The 22,932-nt window shown below is 33.1% G+C and overlaps 1 protein-coding gene and 1 pseudogene across 1 annotated transcript; both read right to left on the reverse strand.

Annotated features, from left to right (window-relative positions):
• Positions 1-8,286: 8,286 nt before the first annotated feature.
• LOC109171356 lies at positions 8,287-11,441 on the reverse strand (annotated as a pseudogene).
• Positions 8,287-21,334, reverse strand: LOC109171361 (phospholipase A1-II 1-like). The gene is made up of 4 exons (XM_019320441.1): positions 21,057-21,334; positions 19,118-19,472; positions 17,955-18,632; positions 8,287-8,462 (listed from the first exon to the last, which is right to left on the reverse strand). The coding sequence occupies exons 1-3, from the start codon at positions 21,296-21,298 to the stop codon at positions 17,994-17,996; spliced, it is 1,236 nt and encodes a 411-aa protein (XP_019175986.1). The 5' UTR covers positions 21,299-21,334; the 3' UTR covers positions 8,287-8,462; positions 17,955-17,993.
• Positions 21,335-22,932: the final 1,598 nt, after the last annotated feature.

Below are 22,932 nucleotides of genomic sequence, written 5' to 3' on the forward strand. Positions count from 1 at the left end.
TCTACCAGCTAAATTTGTTCGATTAGTTTTTTTTTTTTTTTTTTTTTTTTTCAGATTGCTAACAGGTTGTCTATTTAATTATTATATATATATATATATATATATATATATATATATATATATATATATATATATATATATATATATATAAATATATATATATATAAAAGAATTTCATTCACCGGCTGTCCGCGCCAGACAGCCGGTGGCTGAAATTCCTATTTTATTTTTTTAAATTTAATTTTTTAAAATATTTTTTTAATAGTTGAATAAAAACCTGTTAGCAACCTGCAAAAAAAAAAAAAAAAAAAAAAAAGTCAATCAAACAAATTTAGCTGATAGATGAGCCTCTTTGACATTTAATTTAATTTGTGGTGAGAATTGAACAGTTCTCAATAAATAGACATATTTGACACTTCTGTCTTAAATAAATAAAATTACAAGTCATTATGACCCGTTTGGTTTCAACTTCGTGGCTTACGGTTACGGGACAAACTAGGTGAGACATCTTCATTCGCTCTAAACATTATTCTAGTTAATGTCATCATCTTCTGTGTCCTTTTCATTTCTTCTAATCTTTTAAATTTTCATTAATATCTTAATATAAAAATATATACTTTAAATCAAACTCATTATCTAATGATAAGCTACCCAACTAAATGATGCCAATGCCTTTTATGTTCGAAAGTTCATCTTCACTAATATCCACATTGTTTCCGACTCAAGAAACACATTTCCAATTTTTTTTATTATTTATTATTTATTATTTATTATTATTTTTATCTAGGTTGGAAAAGTTTTTAAAAATGGTTTGGATTATTATTATTATTATTATTATTATTATTATTAATACTATTAATAATAATAATAATAATAATAATAATATTATTATTATTATTGTTGTTGTTGTTGTTGTTATTGTTATTGTTATTGTTATTGTTATTGTTATTGTTGTTACTATTGTTTTTATTGTTATTATTGTTATTATTGTTATTGTTATTATTGTTATTATTGTTGTTATTATTATTATTATTATTATTATTATTATTATTATTATTATTATTATTATTATTATTATTATTATTATTATTATTATTATTATTATTATTATGGGTTGGAAAAGCACTACTGGAAATTATAGAATTTTCGACCATCTAAAAGTGATCTTAAATCAAGTCGAAAGCCTTGTTCTGACCATTTTTGGTATCCGGAAAAAACCTTTGTTGCTATTTCCGACCACTTTTTGCTTTTGACTTAATTTAAGATTACTTTCAGGTGGTCGAAAATTCCATAATTTCCAGTAGTGAAGTTTTTAAAATATTGTGTACGAAATGGATAGGTTTTCAAAATTTGGATTAATTAGGAAATGAAATTTGGATTAATTAGGAAGGACACAAACATTTATGTGAATTTTAGAGACGAAACATTTTCGAAACGAGGAAACATGCATAGTTTACTTCTCAATATTTATTTTGCATGTTAAATTGATGTGATAATAAAATTTTTTATATATATTTTTTTTAAATAAAGAAGTTAATTCATTAATCATACTATAGGCTGAAACGTTTACAATAAAGATGGATGAAATGGTCAAACATTCCTTACAGTCAGACATAGAAACAACTTCCATGCATAGCAATGTTACGGAAAACTTGATTCGCAGACTGTTTCACAAATTTGAAGCTGAATTCTTTGGAGGAACTACATAAAGCTTCTTTAATGATTTGATCAAACGTACCCAAGACTGACACTGGTTGAATAGTCTTGCACACCACCTGAGTATCTATTTCCATTCTTCTATCCATTGACAATATTTCTATCGGGCTGAACTGCATATCATAGTTCAGAGGAGTCTCTTTTTCATTGTCATGTTTATCACCCAGGATGAGATTCACATATGTCATTACCAGTTTTATCGTTTCATGCTTTATGAAAAATAACTCGCCAAGTAAACGAGAGGAAGAAACTCGTCAAAATAACGAGATGAAAAACACAGAAATTGCAAACAAAATTAAACCAATAAAACAAAGCAAAGGGAAACAACAATGCGAAAAATAAGGGAGTAATGACTGGTAGCGGTGGAGATGCAGGAGAAAACGGTGAAGGCGGATGCTGTCTGAGGTGGAGATGGCAGCAGGGGAAGACGATCGGACGCCGCCTCCGCTTGCTTTACGGAAGCGGCGGCCGTGTAGAATACCAGAGACGCGAGAGAATTAGAGAAACCCTAGGTTGTTTAGTAAAATTCAATATCATCGTACGTACTTTTTTATATTTGTTGATTAATATTCATGAATTGGTTGACCACATCCCACCATAAGTTAAAAATGAATGTACTTAATAATCAAATATAATATTGTATCATTACTCTTAATCTTATATATAATTATATTTGTGCCACGCCAATCAGTGCAAAATATACTTCTTATTTTTCAAATATTATATTTGAGAAAATTTTAATTTTGGTCTACTGACTATTGGATTTGTGTTAATTGCAATATTTGACTTTTAAAAATATTAATTTAGTATCTTGAATATGTAAATTTTATCAATTTTGGTCACGTCGGCCAAATTGCCGGCCAAATCTCACTGGAAAAATTTAATAGGTCAAATAATGAGAGTATTTTAGTCATTTTATTCATCTTTTCTTTCTTCTCCGATGAGCTTCTCCATTTCCGACGACGATTTCTTTCTCCATAATAGACGGAGGACCAAATTTATCCTCGTCACAATAAGTGTGTCCATAAATTGTCCATGGCACTATAATTCTAGGACCAAAAAAAGGAATTAACTCTGAATATATTTAAGAATATTTTAAATGTTATCTCAAAAAATATTAATATGATCTAAACTAAATTTTAGTTAAACTTGTTGGCATGGCCGTTCCAATACAAATTAGGGTCTTGTACAATATCTTAATTTGGGGCCCTGTTTTCAAGTAATTTCTATATATGAATAATAGTTGTTTAAAAAATTGTATCAAAATATAAATATTGTATACAAATACATCTAAAATTTTATTTAAAAAGTGACATGCACCGTGCACATTTAGACGCAAAATCATCTATCAAACTTTTGATATCAACTTCTTCCAAGAACTCATTTTCAATTGAGATTAAAGGTATTCCATTGAGTCTCTCTTGCAACATACTTGATCGTAAGTAAGATTTCAACAATTTCAACTTTTAAAAACTTTTTTTATGCAGAGGCAACAATAATTGGGATAGTCAATAATATTCGATATGCAATAGTAGCATTTGAAAAACAACACATCTGTTTCAATGAATTCAATATACTCACTGCCCCTATATTTTCTTTCGATAAAATCTCTCTAAGCAATTTTAGCTCAATATACAATTCATTTTCATCAATATCACCACATTGTTCATTGAGATTTGACAATTGAATTAAAAAATACAAATAATGGTAATTGCTAATTAGCAGAAGGTCCCAATAAAAAATGCTCATTGGTATTTGAGATTTTAAATTGGAAATTGTCATTCTTAAGTAACAATGCTACTTGTCAATTGAGATTTAGGAATTGAGAACCACCAAAAGTAGGGGGGATTAGAACACACATGCATGCACACACGTGCGCACGTGCACACGTGCACACACACACACACACACACACGCACTCCTTGCACTTAACCTGAAATCCTGTATATTATATATACATATAGTTTTTTTTTTTAAATATGGGGCCCCCAAAAATTTGGGGGCCCTGTGCGGTCGCACATGTTAGACATGCTCAGAACCGCCCTGCTTGTTGGTCCCGGTAGGGTAGGTGGAGAGTCTAGAAGGGGGGGGGGGGGGTGAGGGGTGAATAGACTATTTTCGAATTTCAAAGCAAAACGCACAACGGAAGTTTAGTGTATCCTTTTTAGTGTTTCTTTGCATGCGTTTAATTTGTGATAGAAAGATTTAGATGTGGTAATTATGGATGATATGCAATGTAGATGATAGTATGCACGAAAGTAATAAGTGAGAGAGAGAGAGAAAAGATTTTTATAGTGGTTCGGCTATTAACAAAGCTTACTCCACTCTTCTTTCACAACTCGTGAAAGGGTTTGTTCTATCACTCCTTAGTACAAATAGAGCCAAGTTGTGTCCTTAATCACTAAGCTGGACCACAACTTGCTAGGTTTTTCAACTTCTATAGTTTACTCCGCCTCTATCAACTTCTTCTTCAGAGTTGAGGGTTGGAATATGTTAATGTAGTTTCCGACTTGAAATCTTGGCTTGAGATTGCTTGATCTTCGATAAAAAGCTGCAAGATTTCCTTAAGGTTTTGAAGACTTTAGATGAATGGGTGATCTTCTTGAAAATACGTCTTCACAACTTGTTAAGAGCAAGTGTATTTAGATTTTGATGATACTAAACTGTTTAGGAATGTAGACCCCTATTTTTCTTCTATATATAGGTCTCGTGTGACAAACAAGAGTTCTTGAAACTCAACGATTGATTAACACTATGAAGTGTATGAATCTTTCGTGAGACTAGAATAGTTGACCTACAAAAAGACATGAAGACGTCAAGTTGATCAAAAGATGCTTCCAGGCGAAAGATGATTTGAGCAAACCTCGGATTGAATAACTTTTGACAAAAAAGATCTCTCGTCAAAGAGAAAGGACGAAATATAAAGTCAAATCTTTCGACCATCATCTCCGAGTGAACAAGTCAAAGACAGACTTGTAAAAGACAACCTTCATTTAAGTGAAGCATCAAGAATGTTGTCTATGACTCAGATCGGCAAATCATTCAGACAAAAAATGTCCTAAGAATGATCTTCACAAAAGACAAGAAGCATTAAAAGACTTGTACCATCTTGTCAGAAAACAAGGACAAAAGCCATAATGCTTTTGGCTCCAACGGCTACACAGTACAAGTGCATTAAATGCTGATGCCCACTGGTTATTAGGTTTGAAATCTTCATCTCCCTCCGACGGGTAGATTTTTCCACCTATAAATACCTCTCTTCACCATTGAAGAAGGTGCTGGTTATATTCACTCTTGCTATCTAAGAAAAGCTCTTCAATTAGTTCCATCTCCTTAAAGCTTTTCATAACCAGTGATCTTGTGAAGTTTTTTCAAAGGCTCACTTCTTTTTTCATACTTCACATCTTGAAACTGTCTTGCAATTTCTCAAGTGAAGATTCATCCAGACTCCAAGACAAAGTTTCAACCAGTTGGAGAAACACCAGATTATCCTTCTAACATCTCAACTTAGGAAGAAGTTGAAAGAATCGAAGTAAACTCGTGGAGTTGAAAAACCTTTCAAGTGGCTGTCCGGCATAGTGATCAAGGAAGCCAGCTTGAAGTAGTTTGTACTAGGAGTGATAGTGCAAACTCTTTCACAAGTTGTGAAAGAAGAGTGGGGTAGGCTTCATTAACAGCCGAACCACTATAAAAATCTCTCTCTCCATATCTCTTTACTTTTCGTTTCATTTCTTTTGTGCATTGCATATCATATTGACCAAACGCTAAATCTTTACAACGAAAGTGTGCAAGGAACATTTAGAACGAAAAATTACTTCCGTTGTGCATCACTACCAAAGGAATTGCTTTGAAAAATCGAATAGAGTCTATTCAACCCCCCCCCCCCCCCCCCCCCCCCCCTCTAGACTCTCTTTCGACCCTACCGGGACCAACACAACTACACACTGGTTTTGAAATCTTAGGATGATCGTTTATAAAGCTTTATGAATAGCAAAGAGTGATAAAAACCAACACCTTCTTCAAGTGATGAAGACGGGTATTTATAGGATGAGAAATCCATCCGTTGAAGGGAGATGGAAATTTCAAACCTATTAACCAGTGTGTAATGACATCTGGGTAAGGAGACTTAAATGTGGATGTACTGTGTAGCCGTTGGTTTCAAAAAGTAACCAACCATTTTGTCATTTTGTGCAGACAAAAGGTACTGATCATTAAATGCTCCTTGATATTTGAAATCTCATTCCTAGGACACCATTTGTCTAGGATGATTTACCCAGCAAGGAGACCTAGACAAATATGCTTCTAATAGCATGCGAATCTTGTCTTAATCAAGTCAGACTTTGACTTGTGGTCTCGGGTCACAACATAACGAAAGATTGACTTTATCTTTCGTTAAGATCTTTATACACGAGAGATGGACCATTCCATGACTTTGGTCTCAGTTGATCTCTCAGCCTTCTCTTGATCTTCACTCTTCTTCAAGGATCTAATTTTACTAAATACAACTCTGATTCGTGAAGATATGCTACTGAGCACGAGTCACATGATGAGTTGTAACAACTTTCGTCTAGCACGAAAGATGCAAAACAACAAGAGTAAATGAGGAGTCTACATTCTTAGTTAGTTTGGTATCATCAAAATCTAAGTACACTTGTTCCTAACAAAACTTAATAGGTTATTTGTTTGAATATATTTTTAGTTATGTTATAGTATATGAATATAAATTTAGTTTGTATATTTTATAAAAATCTTACATATATTAGATTTAAAAGTAGAAATTATATTTATTCCATTTAAACCAAACATATCAAAAAATAGGAAAAATCACACTTTTGGTCCCTCAATTGTTCCCAGATATGCAATGTAGTTCGTCGTTGTCAATTTTTCAAATTGGTCCCTCAATTGTTTCAACCTTAGTCAATTTAACCCTCAGGTCAGATTTCTCACTAACTAGTGTTAAAATCATGGACAAATTTATAATTTTACAATTGTTTCAAATTTACCCAAAAATTCCTCCTTCCTCGAAATTGACCTATGCAGTTTCACTTTCATTTTTCTTACTTCTCGACGGTGACGACATGGCGGCATCTCCATCGAACAAGAAAACTGATGGCTACGACTGATTTTAATCCGTTCTCTGCTGATGTTTGCTCCGACGGCCACCAAATCCGACTCCGGCGGATGGAAGTTCTCACTCGTTTCATTCTGTGGCTCACCATGCCTCACGGTGGCCGGTTATGGGTGGAGGGGATCCTCCAGCGAAACCAACAGTTGCAGCATGCTACTGTCCCGGTGGGTTCTTTCTGGCGATACATTCCGTTTGGCTTCCACTGCATGGAATGGTGTTCTCCCAGGTATGTTACTCTGATTGCCTCCCGTTTGGTGGTCTCTGGTAAGCATCTATGGCGTATGTCAATTTGGATGAAGAAGGTATTTGGGGGTAAATCCGAATGGGTTGTGAAATTACAAATTTGTCCATGATTTTAACACTAGTTAATAAGAAATCTTACCGGAGGGTTAAAATTGACTACTATTGAAACAATTGAGGGACCAATTTGGAAAAAATTGACAAGTTGTGAAAGAAGAGTGGAGTAGGCTTCGTTAACAGCCGAACCACTATTAAAATCTCTCTCTCCATATCTCTTGTGTGTGTGTGTGTGTGTTTTTTTTTTTTTTTTTAAGATAATGGTTTTATTTATCCGTTGTTGTTTGTGCGTTGTTTTTTTATAGCACATTGAATACACAACACTTCAAAGAACCGTTGTCTTTATGCTTTTTATTTTTTTGAAGACAACTGCTTTATTTATTTGTTATCGTCTGTATGTTGTCTTTTACCGCACTTTGAATATACAACACTTCAAAGACAACTATTTTTTAAAATCGTTGACTTTGTGTGTTTTATTTTTTTTAATGACAACGATTTTATGTATCCGTTGTCTTTTGTGTGTTGTCTTTTACCGCATTTTGAATACACAACACTTCAAAAATAACGATTTTTTAAAATTGTTGTCTTTGTGCGTTTTATTATTATTATTATTATTATTATTATTATTATTATTATTATTATTATTATTATTATTATTATTATTATTATTATTATTATTTAAAGAAAACGGTTTTATTTATCCATTGTCGTTTATGTGTTGTCGAGTCTTTTATCCCGCTTTAAGCATACAACACTTCTATGACAACGGTTTGAACGACTACAATGTATATAAAATGAAACTGAATAATAGTTTCACATATTTTAGTGTATATATTGTCCAATAAACCGTAGTTGAATTAGATTTATATTTTAGTGGTGTTGTAATAAGACTATAGTGTGTATATAATGAAATTCAATAACATGTCTTACTGTATGTATAATGTCACCACAAAATGAATTGAAACTTTAGTTATGCTGAAATAAAACTACAATGTATATAAAATGAAATTGAATATGTTATAGAAACAGGACTAATTACACATTTACACGAAATGGGTACCGTTTCTTTCCATTAAAAGAAACGACGCCGTTTTAAACCATGGTCCACCGTAAAATTTGCCCCCACTGACTTGAAGTCTTTCAAGTTTTAATAACACACGAGAAAATACTTTATTCATTCACACAAAACAGTACAATGCAAGTTCGCCAATAATGGCATTGGAAAACAGGAAAGGCAACACTACACTTACAACGTAGATGAACATATAGGTGACATTATAGTCCCCTAGCTTGCTTAAACAACACACAAACAAACTTTATTCGATCATATATACCTTATTAAAATCAATACTATCCCACCATGAAAGGGTTTAATTTATGCATAGACAACATCGTCTGCCTCGTGATCATCAAGAATCCACTTACCATTATCTTGCTGAACCATTCCTTTGTTCTTCTCAACCCACCATTCAGTTGGAACCGGGCATTTCTCAACTTTAAGCATGCCTCCATACTTGTTGACTTGAGGGATATCAAAACACCCTTGTGGTTTAAACCCTCCCTTTGGTCCTTGAAACCCATCGATTCCATGCAGGTAAATCATCAGACCATGCCACATTAAGATGCTCGCCTTATCAGGCTTTAAATACTCTGATTTTGTAGCGTTTATATCAAATTGGACTCCCACGTCATGGTAGCGTATGAAGGGAAAAACAGTGCCGGCTTCAACAGCCAAGAATGGCACATTTGGCACAAGATCCCCATAGTTGACGACACGCAAAGCTCGGAGGTTTTTCAGCTGGGAAAAAGCCTTCTTGAAACCCTCGTTTACCACTTTGGGGCTTGCGAACAAGAATGCTGTGACGAGAACATCGGTGTTAGTGTTATTCAATGGATTGGCAGCTAGGTCAACTGCATTTAGTGTTGCCAGTGATGAGCCCAGGCTGTGTCCTGTCACAGTTATGCTCACTTCCTCGTTCTTGTACAGTTCAAGTAGCCTCCAAACTTCTTCTCGAACCTATGAAAGAGTACCCGATATATGGTGTTAGAAAGTACCCCATACAATCATATACTATATACTGTTCAGGTCTACAAGACACTTTTCAAATTTATTACTCCGTACTAATTTGGGTGGGCATTTCGATTTTCGATTCGGTTCAGTTCAATTTTTTCAATTTTGAAAGTATGAAACCATTTGGTTTTAAGATTTAGTGTGGTTCGGTTTGAATGAGTTTGGTTTGGACTTAGATTTGGTTCTATTAGGGTTTTTGTTCATTTGAGAACCCAAAAATTCCCTAGCTAGTTCTTTTGGGCACATTATTATTTAATTATTTTCACTAATAATATAAATTTCAAAATCTAAACAAGTCAACAATGCACAAGGGATCAGGTGCGGGAGTGGCTTCCCGTGCGGTTGTGCGGTTGGACGCACACTAAGCATTAAACTAACGCACTTTATGTACACAACACGCACATTAAGCAAATAACAAAACACTTCAAGAACACAAATCACGCAACTTAAGAACACAAGTCACGCACTTTAAGCACATAACAAAGCACCTCAAGAACACAAACCACGCATCTAAGGTTTTAAAAATGGTTTACTTTAAGTTTCACACAACTGATGCACCTTAAACATACAAATCACGCACCTTAAGGATGAAAACAACGCACATTAAGAAAGAAATCCATGCACATAAGTTTCAGCAACTACTTACATTAAGCACAAACCCACGCACCTTAAGTTTCAACGACTACTACAATTAAGTACACAACCCACGCACCTTAAGCACACAAAACTCACGCACCTTACGCACAAGACTCACGCACCTTATATACAAAATTCACGCACTTTAATCACAAAACCACTCACCTTAATTTTAACCTAGATGCAAAAATTACCAAATTGCCACCGTGTTTTTTTTTTTAATTTTAATTTGGGTAATCTTGGACGTTGATTTAAGCAGAATTAATGGCCCTGTTTTAATCGCACAACCGCACCAAGGGCAGCCCACCGCACCTGAACATATATATATATATATATATATATGGTTAATTTGTAAATATTAGCTGATTGAATTTTTGTTCGGTTCAGTTATCGAAAGCATTCAGTTTATAAAATATAGAATCAATCGTTTTTAATAATAAATAAATTGTATTGAAGTTGAATGATTTGGTTCAGTTCGGATAACCCGAATTGAAATGTTCACCCCTATTACTAACCAAACCTAGTAGTCTAGTACAATACATGATTCTTTCAAATCAATTAATATAGTGTTATGGACAGCTTAAAATATTTGGTTTAACAAGTATGTATACCTGGTCCCTGGCACTCTTACTTTTGAGCTGTGAATCTTGATTGGCAGAGGTATACATTTCATACCAACCTCTATGCACGAGGGAACCATTATCCTGGGCAAAGATGTTGTGAGGTTTGACCAGGGCGATTCTGAAATCCTCAATCCACTCCGACTTAGTTTATGTTCCCCTCCAACCGACCAGAATGTCTCTCTGTCCCAAAACCTCCTTCCCCTTGTCGGTGGCAACAGCAACATATCCACCCCAATTTGACTCTTTCATCACTGCGTCTGCTCGTACTGATTGGACATGATATCCTCCTTGGGCTCCGCCGATCATAGTTGAAGGAGTATAAAAGTACTTGGTGATAGTGTACCTAATCAAATTTACATAATACTACCAGGCTTAGTAACAAACTTTGGTGGTTTTCTCCACATTGATGCATATATAACTGTTTTTCTTGGAATAAATCACGATGTGTTTCAGGTCTTTCTCCGTCCGTTTAACGGTCAAGAGACACAGGTGCTGGCCCAAGGAGAATTGAGGTTATCCCGTGGATCTTCCCCACAAAGAAGCTCATTTGCCACTTGAGTTACCCCTTTGAGGCTATGCGTATATAATTATGAAATTGTTTCAAAATGTATTGTTGTTTGACCAAAAAATAAAATAAAATGAGGGACTAGGAAAGGTAAAGAGATGAGTATTAGTTTATACTTGAAAGGATTTGCCTTCTCAAGCCCAGTCTCTTCAAGGAGGTTTTTCTTGGCGTAGCGGCTTAGCCCGGCATACTTAGAAGTTGGTTCACTGATGAAGGAGTCGTATACTGCTCCAATCATTGAACTATAGTGAATGAGGTAACGGCGAAGATCAGAATCCAAAGGGCCCAGTAACCCTTCCCAGTTCTCACTCCCATTCAAAACTCTCCATCTCTTAGCAATGCTCTCCATTTTTTTTTTTTCTGGTTTTTCTGAATGTAATTAGCACTTAGGAGTGTTTCATTGCTGATGGAGTGAAGTTTGCACACTCCCTTGTTTATATAGAGGGGAAGAGACATGCATCAACATCTTGTTCTCTCTTTCACACACACATTCCGATCATATGAGAACATTTCTTTTGACAATCGTTATGGGTTGGACCCGTGTCCAGCATGCTTGCTGGAGACGGGTAACAGTGCCTAACGGCACTGTTATCTCCTTTTTTTTTTTTTTTTTTTTTTTTTTTTTTTTTTAAATTTCAGACCGCTTCATTGTAAGAGTATATGTTCATAATTTTATTACTATATGTTAATAACTATACATTCATAACTCCATAACTGTACGTTCATAACTCTATAACTGTACATTCATAACTCCATAACTGTACATTCATAACTCCATAATTGTACATTCATAATTTTCGAAGCTCTATGTTCACAATTTTAGAGCTCTATGTTCATAATTTTATCACTATATGTTCATAATTGTAAGTTCATAATGTTAGAGCTCTTTGTTCATAATTTGATCAATAACTATACATTCATAATTCCATACTGTAGATTCATAATCTCATAACTGTAGATTCATAACTCCATAACTGTAGATTCATAACTCTATAACTGTACATTCATAACTCCATAGCTGTACATTCACAATCTTTGAAGCTCTATATTCACAATTTTAAAGCTCCATGGTCATAATTTTATCACTATATATGTTCATAATGTTAGAGCTCTGTGTTCATAATTTCATAATTGCATAACTGTATATTCATAACGGCATAACTGTACATTCATAACGGCATAACTGTACATTCATAATCCAAAAAAAAAAAATAACGCCGTTAACAGCAAAACGCGCGCGAATTTTTTTTTTTTTAACTAAATGACGCGTTTTTTTTTTAAAAACGACGTCGTTTTGGGCCCGTGTCCACAATTCAATGTGGACACGGGTCCAGGGCATAATTTGCCTTCTTTTGATGACAGGGCTGTCCTATCATTTTATAGGCCCGGGGCATAGTACCAAAAATGGGCCTTAGCTACATGAAATTAATATATATTTTTATAACTAAAATTTAAATTAAATAAGGAAGGGTCACAAAATAGGCGGATTTTTTTTAAAAAAAAAAATGTTGTGGCTCCGTTCTTATAAATAAATGAAGCCCTATCAAAAGTATAAGCGCGACCTTTAAAACCAATACTGGAAAATATAAGATTTTTATTTCAAATATGTACTAATGGTGTAACAGCTAGTTGAATGCAAAAATCACAGTTCCTACTGTAAAATATATGATTTTTATTTCAAATTGATGAGAACATGAGAAAAAGCATATGTATTGTCTTGTGTTATGTGTTTTTATGGTTTATATTATGCAATTCTGTACCTTAAGTGTATGGATTTTGTAGTGAAATAAAGTAAATATAACATGCGCTTTTGTGTCTAGTGCTAGGCATTTTTGGGTCTTCAGTTATGCATTTTTGTATCTTATGTTGTGCAATTATGTACCTTAAGAATATTGATTCTATACATGAACTAAGGCTGTGTTTGGAAACTAGGAAAATGATTTCTGGAAATCATTTTTCAGGATTTTGGAGTTTGGTTATACTTGAAAAATCCAGTCAACGAAAAATATTTTCCGTTGACTGGGAAAAATGTGCTCAATTTGGCAGAAAATGACTTCCGCCAATATTTGGCGGAAGTCATTTTCCGCCATTTGCTATTTCTTTTTTTTTTTTTTAGTTTCTGGCGAAACTGGTTTCCGCCAGAAACCATGGCTATGGTTTCTGGCGGAAAGCAGTTCCGCCGGAAACCATAGCTATGATTTCGGTGAAACTGGGTTCCGCCGGAAACCAGAATATATATATATATATATATATATATATATATATATATATATATATATATATATATATATATATATATATATATATATATATATATATATATATATATATTAGTTTTAAACTTTTAAAATGTATTTTTTATTCTAAATAAAATAATTAAAATATTTAATTATACCATTCTACTCATTTTTCAGAAAATGAACCAAACACACCAAAACAGTTTTCCAAATGCAACCAAACACTGGAAAAAAAAATGTTTTTCGTAAAATGACTCATTTTCCAGAAGTCATTTTCCTGCTTTCCAAACGGACCCTAAAGTGAATAAAAAACATGTGTATGTATCTGTCTTGTGTTATGCATTTCTGTGTCTCATGTTATGCAATGTGATTACCCCCATTTTTTTTTTAGGTAATCTTAAATTATCTTGAATTATTCCAACTTTGCCCTTGTTAACTAATCCTTATATAATAATAATAATAATAATAATAATAAAATAATAATATTAATATTAATATTAATATTAATAATAATGATGAAATTAATATATATTTATATAATCAAATATACATGTGTATATTTATATATTTAGTTTTTTTTAATATTTAAGCTTTGATATACATTCATAGATATAAATAAATACACAGACATATATATATATATATATATATATATTACTGAGGACATTATTATAAATTGATCCGTATAACCTAAAATATAACCCTGAACCAAGATTCTGTGAACCAAACGCCCCCTTAAGTGTATGGATTTTTTCAGGGGCGGAGCCACCCCTTGGGGTAGGGGCCCTAGCCCCCCCCCCCCCCCCACCCTACCCCCATTTTTAGTAAATATATATGTATATATTATTATAATATGGATAAATTACACTTTTGGCCCCCATTATAATTCTTTTTTTTTTTTAAATCTATTATACATATTAAATGAATTCAAAAGTTACACTTTTCGTCCCTAAGTCATTGGGTAATTGTAAAATCTGTCCCCTAATTGTTGGTTGTGCTCACTTTTCAGCCCTAAGGTATAATTGACGTCACAAATTTCGTCTTTTGATAACAAGTTGTGGTCACTCATCATCTTTAAGTTATACTAGCATTGCAAATTTCGTTCCTAATGTTTTGTTAGTAAAGGGGCGAAATTTGCAACATCAATTACAGAGTATATTTTAGGGACAAAAAATGAGCACGACTATTAATTAGAGATGAATTCTACAATGACCTTATAACTTAGGGATGAAAAGTGCAATTTTTGTATATATTTTGTGTTATGTGAAAAATTCGAAATTAATGTTTGTTTGACTTAGCTTGGTTAAAAAATCAATATAAGTATTTGGTTTATTCGATGTTTGTAACTCTAAAATGCTAAAATTAAAAAAAGCTGCTCAAAACAACTTTTTCAATTAATTTTTTGAGAAAAATGAAATTATACAAAACAGCTATCGATCAGCTAACAACTAATTTACCAAACGCATTTCTACAATCAGTTAATGTTATTAACTAGTTATGGCTCTGTTTGGTAAAATATTAGCCCATTAGCCAATTTTGGCTTATTTGACCACTATTAATTGTTTGACTTGGTTAAAAAATCAACTCCAAAATGCTAAAATTCAAAAAGCTGCTCAAAATAGCCTTTTCAATTAGTTTTTTGAGAAAGGAAATTATACCAAACAGCTATCAGCTAACAGCTAATTTACCAAACATCTTTCTAGAATCAGCTAATGTTATCAAGTGGTTATACCCTCTAATTAACCCAATCAACTAACAGCTAACAACTATTTACCAAACAGGGTCTATACCTTCTAATTAACCCAATCAGCTAACAGTTGACAGCTAACATCTAACCACCACTTACCAAACAAGGGCTATATGTTTTTGCATTTGAAATTTTTAATTAGAAAACAAGAAAATATTTTCAAAACTAGTTTTTAGCTTGATTAAATGGAAATTAAAACTGCTTTTCAAATGTTTAACCTTTCTTTTCTCCAATAAATCTTGTATTTTTTTCTCTCATTAGCCTGAATATATTTATTAGAATGCAATTTTAAAAACAATCATCACTACCACAAACTTTACTTTGCAGTCTTTCAAGTTTTAATGTATTGAGTCAGATTGTTTAAATTTATGTTTTTGTTTTAATTCTGTTAAACAGGACTTGTCGTATGTTGATTTGGTGGTCAAGCAATGTAAGATCATTGCTAATGACATTGGGAACGTGTTGGTTCGCCATGTCAAAAGGTCAGCGAATCAGGTCGTTCATGTGTTAGCACGGACAACTGATTCTACTTCTGTCCTTACTGTGTGGGAGACTATCCCGCCATCTTGTATATATTATGAGCTTACTTTAATCTAATGAATCGGGTTTTCAAAAAAAAAAAAAAAGTTTTGATAACATCCGATTGAGAAAATGCTTTATTCAATCACACAAAGAAATACAATGCAAGTTCACCAATGGCCATTCATTTGAAATGGTAATAGAGGTGTCTCATACTACATAATAGTTTACATTGTAAACATGTAATTAGTTCAATTATATTAAAATATTGCCAACAACATTCATATTATTAACTAATTACATTAAAATATTGCCAACAACATTCATATTATCAAAGAGTAATGAAGGAATAACATAGAGGACATTTCGTTATCAACCAGGGATGACTCCCAAAGTTGTTTTCGTTAGGAAATTGGAAATTGAAATCTATTTTGTTGACTTCTGTGAGTTTCCACACCGACCATTGTGGTCCGATTAACATCGTCATTCAGAAATGGATTCAAGCCTCCAACAAAACACATTTTGTAATATTGTAATGATAAGACATGCATGCAACACAAAGGAGCCAGGTGCGGTCCTTCTTAAATGGCATGCGGTAATGACGTTTTTAAAGTTCATGTATTAATTTTAATTGCCATTGAAAATAAAATTTTGGAAGTAATTGATATATTTAAATTTTTGTGAATGATTTTGTATATCTTTTATCTTTATATTTTTGGAAGGTTATAAGTTCGAGCCTCAGTGGAGGCGTTATTGGTTCTTTGTGTTTCAGTAGGTTGAAAAAGTGTATGAACAGATACTACATTGTAATAGAGCCAGTAGCATTCAAAAAAAAAAAAAAAAAAAAAAAAAAAACAGATCGAATCTAGCCACAAAATTTCCATCCAAAGTGTGAATGCTTTTTGATAGAAACAAGATTAGCAAGTATGAATGCATTAATTGTGTGGGTAGATATATTTATACATATTTTTTTGAAGTTATTATGTGTATTTATATTTATATTTTATAAATTATATTTATTATTATAGCTCTATCTCTATCTCTAACTCTATATATATTAAAGCATAATGAAGTATGTAAAAAAGTTTATTGTGTTCAAATTTATTGGTAACGTTTTATATTTAATATAATTTGTGTATATATATTCATTTAAACCTCAATTATAATTAATTTGACTCCACATATATAAAGAAGAGAAATTAGATATAAAATAAATATAGTTCTTACATAAATAATCTTTTTCAAATGAATAAGTTTTTGGTGGAGATTTTCGACAAATATTGCCTGTTATTTTGTTTACAAGTTTTATTTAAATACGTTAGTTATATAATTAAAGTACTTATTTCAAATTCAAATTCCTTTCATAAAAATAAAAATTCAAATTCAAATAATAATACAAGTAACAATAAACTTTAAAATCAACATCAACATAACAATAGCATAATTAAACTTTTAAAAATATTTAGCATTTGCTCAGGATCAGTTTATTTATTGGGATTCAATCCCTCCTGACTCTATCGCAGCTTTGATTTATTAATACAATCATTGATTGGTTGGTTTTCAAAAAAAAAAAACTTTTAAAAATATTAAATATTACATTGTATAATTATACTTACATTTTTAATCAAACTAATTCTGAGCTCAAGAACTCAAGTACGTTTTTCTGTTTCCACAACTATTACTTTCTTTGCTAATTCAGATGATGTCAAAAATTTAATTGGTAAATTTGTTAAATTAATAATAATTCGCGCATCACACGAGACAATTATTAGTATATAAATATGCATCAAGAGTATAGTGTCACTTTTGACTTGTGTATCTTTTCTTTTATTTTCTTTTCTTTTTTTTTTTTGTTTGAATATTTTATGCATAATATTTTGACAATTTTTAAATAAATTTTACATTTTTAGTGGTATTGTAATAAGTCTACGGTATGTATAAAATGAAGTTCAATAACAGGTTTTACTGTAATAAGACTAGTGTATGTATAATGTCAAATGAAACTAGTTGAAAGAAAATAAAACTTTAGTTATGTTGAAATAAAACTACAATGTATATAAAATGAAACTGAATTCATTATACAAATATAACTAATTACACGAAATTTGTGCCATTTCTTTTTATTAAAAGAAACCACGTACACCATTTTGGACCATGGTGGTCAACAGTAAAATTTGCCCCCACTGACTTGAAGTCTTTCAAGATTTAATAACACACAAGCAAATACTTTATTCATTCGATCACACAAAGCAAAGCAGTACAATAATACAAGTTCGCCAATAATGGCGTTGGAAAACACGAAAGGCAACACTACACAATGTTGATGAACAACTTATTATAGGTGAGGTGACATTATAGTCTCCTTGCTTAAACAACACATAAACTAGCACAAACAAACTTGATTAATACCTTAATAAAAGCAATACCATCCCACCATGAAAGGGTTTACTAGCTTTATGCAGGCACAACATCGTCTGGCTCGTGATCATCAAGAATCCAGGTACCATCCTTTTTCTGAACCATTCCTTTGTTCTTCTCAGCCCACCAGTTGCTTGGAACCGGGCATTTCTCAACATTCAGCATGTCTCCATACTTGTTGACAAGAGGGATATCAAAACACCCTTGTGGTTTAAACTCTTCCTTTGATCCTTGGAACCCATCGATTCCATGCAGGTAAATCATCAGACCATGCCACGTTAAGGCGCTGGAGCCATCAGTCTTTAAATAGTCTGATTTTGAAGCGTTTATATCAAATTGGACTCCCACGTCTGTGTAGAAGTGCAATGAAATAATAGTGCCGGCTTCACGAGCGAAGATTGGCACCATTGGCACAAGATCCCCATGGTTGACGACACGCAGAGCTCGGAGGTTTTTCTGCTGGGAAAAAGCCTTCTTGAAACCGTCGTTTCCCACTTTTGGGCTTGCGAACAAGAATGCTGTGACGAGAACATTGGTGGAGTTACTGAATGGATTGGCAGCTAGGTCAACTGCATTTAGGGTTGCCAGTGATGAACCCAGGCTGTGTCCTGTCACAGTTATGCTCACTTCCTCGTTCTTGTACTTGTCAAGTAGCCTGCAAATTTCTTCTCGGACCTATGAAGTGAAGTAGTTAAATAAGATTATATATTCGGTAACGACGTGACTATCCAAAAATAGGCCTACAAAAATGCGGGCTTAATGGAGCGAGCCGGAATCAGGTCGCAACCCGTGGGCCCGCATGGACAGCTCAACTGCTTATAGAGGTGAAAATTTTGAAAAATGACCCGGGATTGAGTCTCACCCGCGGCAGCGTGGGAGCAACCTCTCAAAGTGAGGGGAACTCCTTGTGCGCAGTAAGCAAAGGTCTAGCCTCTGTAGTTCATATTCAGTTGAGTTAATGATTTACATCCTCCCAGATGTTCTGTCGGGCCGGGGTGTGGGGGCCCTTAGGATTGGGATTCAACATTTTGGAAGAAAAACATATGTTACAAAGCAAGGCAGTACGCTGCTTTGCTGTGTAACATCATGTATATACATGATTCTTTCAAATTAATTAAGGATAGTTTAAAATATTTGGTTAAACATGTAGCTAGGCATACCTGCTCCCTGGCACTCTTACGGTTGAGCTGTGAATCTTTGTTGGTAGAGGTATACATTTTGTACCAACCTCTATGCACGAGGGAACCATTATCCTTGGCAAAGATGATCTGAGGTTTGACCATTTGGATTCTGAAATCCTCAATCCACTCCGACTTTGTTTCCGTTCCCCTCCAAACGACCAGAATGTCTCTCCGTCCCAAAACCTCCTTCCCCTCGTCAGTGGCAACAGCAACATATCCACCCCAGTTTGACTCTTTCATCACTGCGTCTGCTCGTACTGATTGGACAACATATCCTTCTTGTGCTCCACCGATCATACTTGAAGGAGTATAAAAGTACTTGGTGATAGTGTACCTAATCAAATTTACAAAGTGTTATATATATATATATATATAGGTGTTTCAGGTCTTTCTCGGTATGTTTGAGATGTTTCAGGTCTTTCTCTGTCTGTTTAACGGTCTAGGTGCACCTGACTAATCCACTTAGAGACACGTGAGCTGACCCTAAGGGGGCGTTTGGTTCACGGAATCTTGGATTACCCCAGGTAATAAGATTACCTTCAGGAAGGTAATGTGAGATTACCGGAATGTAAGATTACTTTATGTGTTTGGTTTAGATTGTGGAATATAATATTACCGTGTTTGGTTAAGAGTTATATTTTAGGTTATATGAATCAATTTACAATAATGTCCTCAATAATATATATATATATATATATATATATATATATATATATATATATATATATATATATATATATATATATATTATGTGCGTGTATTTATTTTATTTATTTATATGTATGAATGTATATCAATGTTCAAATATTAAAAAAATCTAAATATATAAATATACACATGTATAATAATAATAATAATAATAATATTATTATTATTATTATTATTATTATTATTATTATTATTATTATTATTATTATTATTATAAGGATAAGGATTAGTTAACAAGGGCAAAGTTGGAATAATTCAAGGTAATCTAAGATTACCTAAAAAAATGAGGGTAATCACATTACCTTGAAACATTACCGCCACATCAGCTTTCAGGTAATATAACATTACTAGGTAATCTCATAACTTGAACCAAACAAGGTAATATAACATTACCAGACTCAGATTACCTAGGTAATCAAAGATGACCTGAACCAAACGCCCCCTAAGAGAATTGTCACTTGTGGAAATTATCACCAGACTAATCCGCTTAGTTAACTAACAAAAGTATTATATATACACTGGCGGATCCAGAAATCATCTATAGTGGGGGCGAAAAATTAAAATTAACCAGATATTTTTTAAAAAATAAACACTTAGAGACCGAGTCATAAATATTGTTGACTAGATATGAAAAATCAAAATACATCAAGATAAAAAATTTTAAAACAAAATATAAAACATAATTAATTAGATAAAATAGTTTAAATGGAAAACACATTATAAATCACTCATCTCACTATTAATTAATATTAAAAAAAAAAAAGAAGAATTCACAATGTAAAAAAAGAAGCCAAACCAAATTAAATGCAATAGGGTTAGAACAAAAGAAGGAGTCACAATGTGAAAAAAAAAAGAAGCCAAACAAAATTAAATGCAATAGGGTTAGAACAAAAGAAGGAGTCACAATGTGAAAAAAAAAAAGAAGCCAAACAAAATTAAATGCAATAGGGTTAGAAAAATACTGCTTTACCATCTAAGTGAACTTAACTTTGATTAAATTAGTTAAAGAATAATTGTTACTTCTGGGAATCATACCCGGATTATCCGGCGAATCCTCCCCACACAGAAGTTCATTTGCCACTTGAGTTATCCTTTGAATTGATACATATATAATTATGAAATTGTTTCAAAACGTATTGTTTTTTGAGAAAAAAAAAAAAAAAAAAAAAAAGGGACTAGGAAAGGTAAAGAGATGAGCATTAGATTATACTTGAAAGGATATTCCTTCTCAAGCCCAGTCTCTTCAAGGAGGTTTTTCCTGGAGTAGCGGCTTAGCCCGGCATACTTAGAAGTTGGTTCATTGATGAAGGAGTCGTAGACTGCTCCAATCATTGAACCATAGTGAATGAGGTAGCAGCGAAGATCAGAATCCAAAGGGTCCAGTAACTCTTTCCAGTTCTCATCGCCACTCAAAACTCTCCATCTCTTAGCAATGGTTGCAATGCTCTCCATTTTTCTTTTTCGGAATGTAATTAGCACTTAGCAGTGTTTCTTTGCTGATGGGGTGAATTCTTACACACTCCCCGGCCTCTTTATATAGAGGGGAAGAGCCATGCGCCCATGCATCAACATCTTGTTCTCACACGTACACACACCTCATTTTAAATATTTTTAATATTTATGAAAATCACTAGCTTATTTTTTACTTATTCCTCATCCATCAGATCTTGCAGATCAATGGTTTGGATTTGTTCACAAGTTCTCACGAGTGGTTCTCATATGATTAGAATGATATATATATTGGGAGAAGAATTATATATATATATATATATATATATATATATATATATATATATATATATATATATATATATATATACTAGTTTTTCACGCGCAATGCGCGATTGAGATAATGCCCAATATTTATTTTCAAATAAATATTTAAAGTATATCAAGGTAATATTATATTGGAGTTGTTATAATTGAATGTTGAATTTGCGTAATTAAATAGGTAATTCTAAATTTAGAAAAACAAGATAATATAGTCAATAGTGATAATAATTGTCAATAAAATAATTGTATGGGTATGGTTGAAATCAAATACGGGACATAAGGGAGATCAAATAAAGATTAGGGCATAAGATATTAAATATTTACTAATATAATTTGAGGAGATTCTGGCAAAAGGTTGAGTTTGATGGGGTGCCAGCAATCCGGCAAATTGCTACGAGAATTTGTTTATACAAATAATATTATAGAAACAGGAGATCTACAAACATACCTGCAGAATTCTTAATTGATGTTATGGATCGGGGTCCACCTTGCAAGGTAGACCCGTGTCCAAAGATACACAATTTACATATTAAATGTTTATAATTTACCATTTAAAATTTTACAATTGTTGATGACCAAATTTTCAAAATTTAGAACCACAATTTATATTCTAGATTTTTACAATTCTAATATTAAAAATACTCAATTTAGGATCAGGGTCTACCTTGCAAGGTAGACCCTAGTCCATGGTATAACAATGGTGATGCTAATGGGCTTAAAACACTGCTTGAAATTATGGAATTTTTGACCAACTGAAAGTGATCTTAAATCAAGTCGAAAGCCTTTTTCCGATCACTTTTGGTATCCGGAAAAACTTTTGTTGCTATTTCCGACCACTGTTTACTTTCGACTTGATTTAAGATCAATTTCAGGTGGTAAAAAATTCCATAATTTCCAGCAGTGAAACTGAATTTATAGATCTAGAATATATAATATTGCGAAACAGAAAAAACATGGATTATAACAAAATTCATTAAATTTCCTTCAATTAAAAAAAAAAAATTCATCAAGTCCAAGCTAGTATAGCAAGTTATTACTTATTTTCTTCCCATAGCACTTACTAAGTTTGCATGTGTGGACACCCGGTTCAGAGTGCGAGGTAAGGTAGTCTGGTTCGAGTATGGCCTGATACATGGCAAGTTAGACGACATCCGCGGCTCCTATTCGTTAGGCACAGTAGCCGGTGTGTCCTCAGCTAGGTTTGCACATGAGACTCGGTTGGGCGACCTGTCTCGTTAGTCGGTGTGTCCCTGACCGGATCCCCCTGGGATTCGGACGGGCGACCAGGCTCCTTTGGCAGTGTGTCCTCGACC

Source organism: Ipomoea nil, unplaced genomic scaffold (assembly GCF_001879475.1).
Source record: "Ipomoea nil cultivar Tokyo-kokei standard unplaced genomic scaffold, Asagao_1.1 scaffold0317, whole genome shotgun sequence".
In the NCBI taxonomy this organism is placed as follows: Eukaryota; Viridiplantae; Streptophyta; class Magnoliopsida; order Solanales; family Convolvulaceae; genus Ipomoea; species Ipomoea nil.

Excerpts from the sequence above, each read along its gene's own strand:
- LOC109171361 (XM_019320441.1), bottom strand. The coding sequence starts at position 21,298 with ATGGAGAGCATTGCAACCATTGCTAAGAGATGGAGAGTTTTGAGTGGC. Across the intron at positions 19,473-21,056 it reads GAGAAGGAATATCCTTTCAA|GTACACTATCACCAAGTACT; the intron begins GTATAATCTAAT and ends AAATTTGATTAG. Across the intron at positions 18,633-19,117 it reads GTAAGAGTGCCAGGGAGCAG|GTCCGAGAAGAAATTTGCAG; the intron begins GTATGCCTAGCT and ends TTCACTTCATAG.